General features: G+C 40.6%; 1 protein-coding gene across 1 annotated transcript in view; it reads left to right on the forward strand.

The window, feature by feature from the left end:
• The window catches only part of LAMA3 (laminin, alpha 3), a 207,773-nt gene that overhangs the window by 37,253 nt on the left and 163,834 nt on the right, over positions 1-6,686 (forward strand). Inside the window, exons 2-4 of the mRNA XM_012725781.1 lie at positions 3,080-3,197; positions 3,891-4,009; positions 5,040-5,210. Coding sequence (XP_012581235.1) covers positions 3,080-3,197; positions 3,891-4,009; positions 5,040-5,210 — 408 coding nt within the window. The remainder of the gene's footprint in view (positions 1-3,079; positions 3,198-3,890; positions 4,010-5,039; positions 5,211-6,686) is intronic.

The raw sequence follows: 6,686 nt of genomic DNA on the forward strand, positions 1-6,686 counted from the left end.
AATATAATAGTTTATTTTTATATCATTTTGTGCCTTTTTCCATCTCAGTTGTAATCCCTGTGGGCTTCCCATCACCAAATCACCCGTGTGCCATCACCATAGTCCAGTGCACTCTTTTCCCCTGGCTCCATTTTTGATCCCATTCCCCACTCCACCCCCATAAAATGTCTCTGGTATATAGTTGTTCATTATTATTATTTTCTCCCCTGTAGACTTGGGCGGGGGGTTAACTGCAGTGCTGCTGAAGAGGGGTCACACATTATCTCGGAAACGGGAGGCTCCCGTCTGAGTCACGGCGGCGATTTCATTTGCTTGGATTTCCAATGGCAGAACCTGCAGCTTTGGAAAAGCTTTTCTCAGATAACCCTCGAGATGGATGCTACTAGCTCCCTGCTCGCGGGCTTCCTATAATGAAATACTGGCGTATGTGTACGTGGTATCTGGAACTTGCCTGGCAACTATTTTTCCCAGGGTGAAACAGGTCAAACATTAAGTACCTATTAGGCTCGGTGGTGTATGGCTTCGTATCAATGAACAGAAAAAGCACCAGCCCCGGACATTTAGCCCGGTAAGATGCGAGTGTATTTCTTCACCACCCCTAAGCCACATTTCCTCATCTGTAAAGTGGAATTCTTAAAATCCTACTTTTTATTGTGAGGTCTAAATGTGAGAATGTGAAGTACTTAAAACAGTACCTGAAACATAGTGATCAATAAATTATAAACTATTAAATAAATAGGTCTTTTGGGGGTGAGACAGTGTGACGATTATAGGATTTTAATGGAAGAGGTTGAGAAGGCTTTGAATGATTCCTGTAACAAAAAATGTTTCATTTTTATTCTATCTTACCTATGGAAAAAAATCTTAGCTGTGGTCTGAGAGAGACTGCTTGGAAGGTTACAAGGATGTGCAATTTTAATGGAAGTATGTTTGCTCTGATTTTCCAAACTGAGAGTTCTTAGGTTTCTTCCAAGTTCTTTCACCACATAGTAGGAGTATTTGTATTGGAAATAATTTCTCCTACCTTTAGATTCTGCTTTACGGTTTTCAGAGTAATTTCTAATGTTTTTTTCTCCATGAGGTGGATACTTTTGCCTTGAGGTTTAATAGACAAACTGGGAGCATTAATCTGAAGGCAGGGTAGTAGTTTATTTGTTCGTTTTTGTTTTTTAGATCAAAGACCAATGTTTGGGACGGAACTGACTGAATTTAGGGTTTTCAGTAATTGCTGTGGGGAATTTTTCATAGGCCCATAAACAGGGGCTTCTTGGAGCAAGGGGAATTGCTGTGACCAAGACCAGGGGTTCTCAAAGTGTGGCTGAGAAGCCATGAGGGTCCCCAGGAATTTTCAGGAGATTCTCCAGCTTGGAGATCAATAGGAAGCAGATTTCTGTCAACTACATCAACTAAGACAGAGTATCATAGCAGATTGAGTGCAGAAGCAGACATGAAAATTCAGCTGTTTTCTATTTAAAGAAATTTAAAAATCTAAAGCAAAGCCACTGTTCTCACTAAAATTTTTACATTTGGGAACGTTTAGTATTTTTTCATAAAAATATGTGATTTATATTAACTTTTAATAGGAATATTTTTATTTTTAATAGTATTTATATTGAAATTTTCATCTGGTACATATTAATAGATAGAACCCTACAAACAAGAGATTTTTAAAGTTCTCAATACTTTTTAAAAATGTAAAGAGTTCCTGAGACCAAAACATTTGAGAATCAGTGTCCTAGAGATTTTGACATCTAGTCCTGAGACTGAAATATTTACACTAGCTAGAAGTCCCGAGACTTGAAAAAAGAATGCTTACCAAATTATTGTATGTGAAGAATATAAGGTGAAAATTCTTTGTTCTTTCTCCAAGAAATAAAAGGATCCCCCAGAGGCACAGTACTGCCTCTCTCCCTAACTAGACATGCTTGTTGTTCAGATGGCCCTGCTGGGCTTGCTGGTAGAGGTGGGGAGTCTTTTCCAAAGGTTGCTGCTGAATACATCCCTTTGGGGCAGGGAGTGTGGAGCCGGTGTGGGAGAGTAGATATCGTTTTGCTTCTGTTAACAGACATTTGTTTCATACCCATATTCATTGTCATACCAGACTCTGGGAAATACATAGGCATTTAAGGTTCAAAATTGTGGCCAGATACATTTTGAAAGAAGGGGGAGGAGTAGAAAGCAAGGAATTCTGAGGTCCACCAGAGGAGGCATCTTGGACTTGAAGGATGGGAGGTGCCCAAAGCAGGACTGAGGCCCCACCTCTTCAAGGTAACACTCTTGCATTGTCTTGGCCATGGGCAAAAGAGTCTGGGGGTGAACAAGAAAATGAACAGGAGGGAAGAAGGCAGGAGAAGAGGAGACAAGTGGAGTGGAGGCCTGCGGCCCCTCCCAGCAGTCAGTGCAGGCTCAGCTCTGCAGCTGCGATCCCTCCGAGACCTGGGGCCAGACCTGACTCCAGGGAGGTGCTCTGGGCTGCTCTGTTGGCGCTTGGTTCTGGCAGGGCTTGGCATGCGATGACTGTTACTTGACATCAGATTTCACTGAATGGACAGATTTCACGGTTCCTGTAAGCTGGTCCAAATTCAAGGACCTAGTGATTAAGGTATAGCAAAGACAGAGATTAATGGATAGATTTGGTTGAGAAAGGTTTTGTTTTGAACACATTCTGCTTGAGAGGGTGTACCCAAATAGAGATGGCTAACGGACAGTTGGAAAGACAGCTCTTTAACTTGGGAGTGATTCTGCTGGATGTTGGGCCTAGGTGATCAGCTTTGAAAGAGATGGCCAAAACTCTAAGTAGAGGAAGTGGTTATTTAAAACAATTACTTTTGTTGACATGTAACATCATATTAGTTTCAGGTGTCCAACTTAATGATATACTTGTGTTGGTTATAAAATGACTGCTGTAATACGTTTAGTGATATCCATTACCTCATGCATGACAACTTTTTCTTGTGATGAGACTTTTTAAAATCTATCTTCTTAGCAACTTTCGCACATACAATGCAGTATTGTTACTCATTGTCAAATTGCTATACACGGTGTAACATTAATAACTATATCTGTTTTGTTTTATCAGCTCTTCCATGTGGCCTATATTTTAATCAAATTTGCAAATTCTCCTCGCCCTGATCTTTGGGTCTTGGAAAGATCTGTAGACTTTGGAAACACCTACTCACCCTGGCAATATTTTGCCCGTAAGTAATCTTCCCTACCATGTTTAAGGGACTTAAACTGATTGCAACAAATCAAGATTATGGATGTCACTAGAAACTTAGCATCTCAGTTTGGCTTGTTTGGGACTGGTCAGGTTTAACCTTCAGGACATCCCCACTTCTGAAATATGAAATCATGTAAGGACTATATGAAGAACTGAAGTTGTAATGGCTTTTTTTGATATAGTGCCTGTCCCACTATTTGGGGTGGGGGGGTGCAGAGTCCCTATAACTGGGCCATAGATCCTGGCCTCTTACTTTTATGAAGGATTAGGAACTAAGTCCCATCTTTATGAACCCCACATTACACATCACTGACTTTGACCTGCCATCTTCACTAATGAAAAACAAGTGTCTGTGTGCGTTATGGTGAATTGAGATGGATAGGAATATTGCTTCCAAAGGCAAGGGGTTTTCCATCATTGCTCCCTAAAGGGTGAGCTTGTGTAATGAGGATTGAGGATTTAGAACCACTTCTCCAGACATTGTTATTAAGAGTGAAGTGGACTGACATGACTTGGTGTTTTGTTTCATGAATTAAAAACTTAGGTTTTTGTATAAAAATCTTAATCCTCCTCTGTCCTTTTTTTTTTTTTTTGAAGAAAACATGATTTCCTTTAGAGATTTACAAGATGATACTATTTTATGTTATAATATTAAAACATTCCCTTCTAGATTCTAAAGTAGACTGTTTGGAGCAATTTGGACGGGAGGCAAATAAAGTTATCACCCGAGATGATGATGTACTTTGTACGACTGAGTATTCCCGTATTGTACCTTTAGAAAATGGTGAGGTAAGTAGATTCAGGAGGCGATGAGAGGTAAGACACAGAAGTGGACATGAAGGTATCAGGTTTTCTATAATGATGAAGCTTGCACTTTTAAGGAGGTCTAATGTTGGTCAGATGGAAACCTGGCCTTGGGACAAACAGTCAAGGATCCACATCATGGATTTCCAGAAGGAGTTGGGTCAGAAACTTTATCTGGGTTCTTGAATTGTCTCCAGGAAATCAGGATTTGGAATTCAAGGTTCACAATTCTTGAGCTCTCCATTCTGTGTGTTTGGTATGTAGGATGCTGGTGATTGAGGTGTAGATTCCTCCCACCAGTTCATAAATTCATTATTTTCATAAGGGTGAAGAGATGAGGCATTGATCCCTGGCCCCTTTGGGTAGGGTGGGGTTATTTATTGGGGAGAAAATAATTGCTATCCCTTTATGGTTACTATTGCTAGTTAAGGTGTGAATGCAGATGTGTGGAGACTCAGAGACAGTTCATGGAATTTGTGAGGCCATAGTGACCATGAAATAACTCTCAAATGAATCCCTCTAAAGGTGCCAGTCTCCCAGCTATAGACAAAGAGATCTTTCTGGAGCAGCTCTGTCTTGATCTTCCTAATGATTGGTACATGGCTCATGTCACAGTTGATCGGGATCTGGATTTTATCACCTTAAAACAAAACTTTAATCTAGAAACTTCTCTTATTCCTAATTTAGAGGTTTTTTTTCTTACTTTAGCTTTGATTTTTGGGTACAACTTGACAAAAATGTTTTCTTATAGTTATAGATTTTAACATTTTACTTTCAACATTTCACAGCACTGGGGTCCATCACCATATTGATAGTACAAAGAGTTTGTAAAATGAAGAGCTCAGGTTTAAGGACAGATTGCCAGAATTCAGAAGGAAAATGGAATTAACAGTGATATTTTTAGACATAAATGAGACCACCTGCAAGTACCTAATGATGCAAAGAAACCACGTGCTTTGGGGCATGTGAGTTATTTTTAGTTACGTGGAAGTAAATTTTATGTGTGGTATTTTAGGTTGTGGTATCCTTGATAAATGGCCGTCCAGGTACAAAGAACTTCACTTTCTCTAATACCTTGAGAGAGTTCACCCAGGCAACAAACATCCGCTTGCGTTTTCTCCGAACTAACACCCTTCTTGGCCACCTCATCTCCAAAGCACAGCGAGATCCAACTGTTACTAGGAGGGTAAGTAGTGTTTTTTAAGTGTCTGTACAGTACCTTTTCTTACATTTTTTGGTTATCAAATTAATTGCCTTGAATGCTTTGAAGGAATTTTTATAGCTGGTACTGGAATTGGAAGTTATCCTTTTTTCCCTTGTGTTGAAGAACTGGGGTTTAGGCTAGTGGTATAAGGTGGGTGAACAAGGGGTTCAAGATTCACCAGAGGTAGGTGGGGAGCAGAACAGATGAATTTACTGAAATACATGGCAAAGGGGAGCAGCAGACAGGAGAGGTCTGCTGTGCCATATGTGAGTTATCTCCCTGGCCAGGGCTTGAACTCAATCCATGGTAAGACTTAACCCCTGTGCCACCAGGGAGGTCCCATGGGAGTGAGTCTTGCTTAAAAGGCTGAATGTAATTTAGGAGTTTGGTTATTGAAGAAAAGTCACTTTCAAAGATGAAAGGTGGAGCCTGGCAAGATGGCAGCAGAGTGAAGACACCTGGCATGACTTCTCCAAATATTTACAAACAAATTCTGTGTAAACAAAGACAACCATCCCTGAAGGATGACCAGATGCATAAGAAGGGTGACACAATAAAGAGGGTAGAGAAAGTTGAAACATCTTTGTGACTGGCATGTTACTTGGCAGCTGAAACCCACAAGAGGGTGGATGGTTGGCATGGAGTGTCTCTATTATTGACTAAAGCCCGCCTGCCCACTTTAAAAACTTGAAAATCAGTGCTACCCTGGAGAGAGGGGTGCAATTAGTGAGTTTATAGGACAGAGGGTTCTAACTTTAGAGAACTTTGGGAGTAGGGAAGCAGAGGTGTGCTAGAGCACCCTGGAGTAATAGGTGACATGTACAAAGACAGAAATTATACGACTGAAACTATATACCAGAGCCAAAGAGTGAGACACCCTGAACCCCTAAACAGGGGAACTAGAAGACTGTGAATAGTCTTGGCAGCTGCTGGCTTTGTCTCTCTGTAGGATGGTAACTATTGGCTTGAACTTGCAGCTCCAGTATTTGAGTATCTGGAGTTGGAAAGTCTAGAGAGGCTCACCTGTGCCTTCACATAAATGAGGCTCCTCTTTATAACTTGTGACTCTGTTATGCAAAATATCTGACTCTCCCTAGCTGGGACCAAAGTCAAGATAACTAAGCTAGGTTCACGCTGCCATCAACAAGAATTTAAAGTCTCTGGGCTTTAGCAATGAGAGTAAACAACTGAGGACAATACTCTATCTCCAACTTAGTCCTTTCCCAGTGCTATAATTAATAAGAGAGGAATTGAGAAAGGTCTATAGAGGAGGTAGACATGGAAATTATGTAATGTGGAGGAAGCAAAAAAAGAAATTAAAACATGAGTTAAAATATCTGGAGATTAAAGAAATTGAGGACACTTGCTATTAATGTCTATGCCTTCCTGTCTATCTATTTGTCTGTCTGTCTATCCATCAATATGGCTATCCATCCATCCACCCACCCACCCACCCAC

This window comes from Condylura cristata, unplaced genomic scaffold, assembly GCF_000260355.1.
Source record: "Condylura cristata isolate star-nosed mole 26May11 unplaced genomic scaffold, ConCri1.0 scaffold00016, whole genome shotgun sequence".
Lineage (NCBI taxonomy): Eukaryota > Metazoa > Chordata > Mammalia > Eulipotyphla > Talpidae > Condylura > Condylura cristata.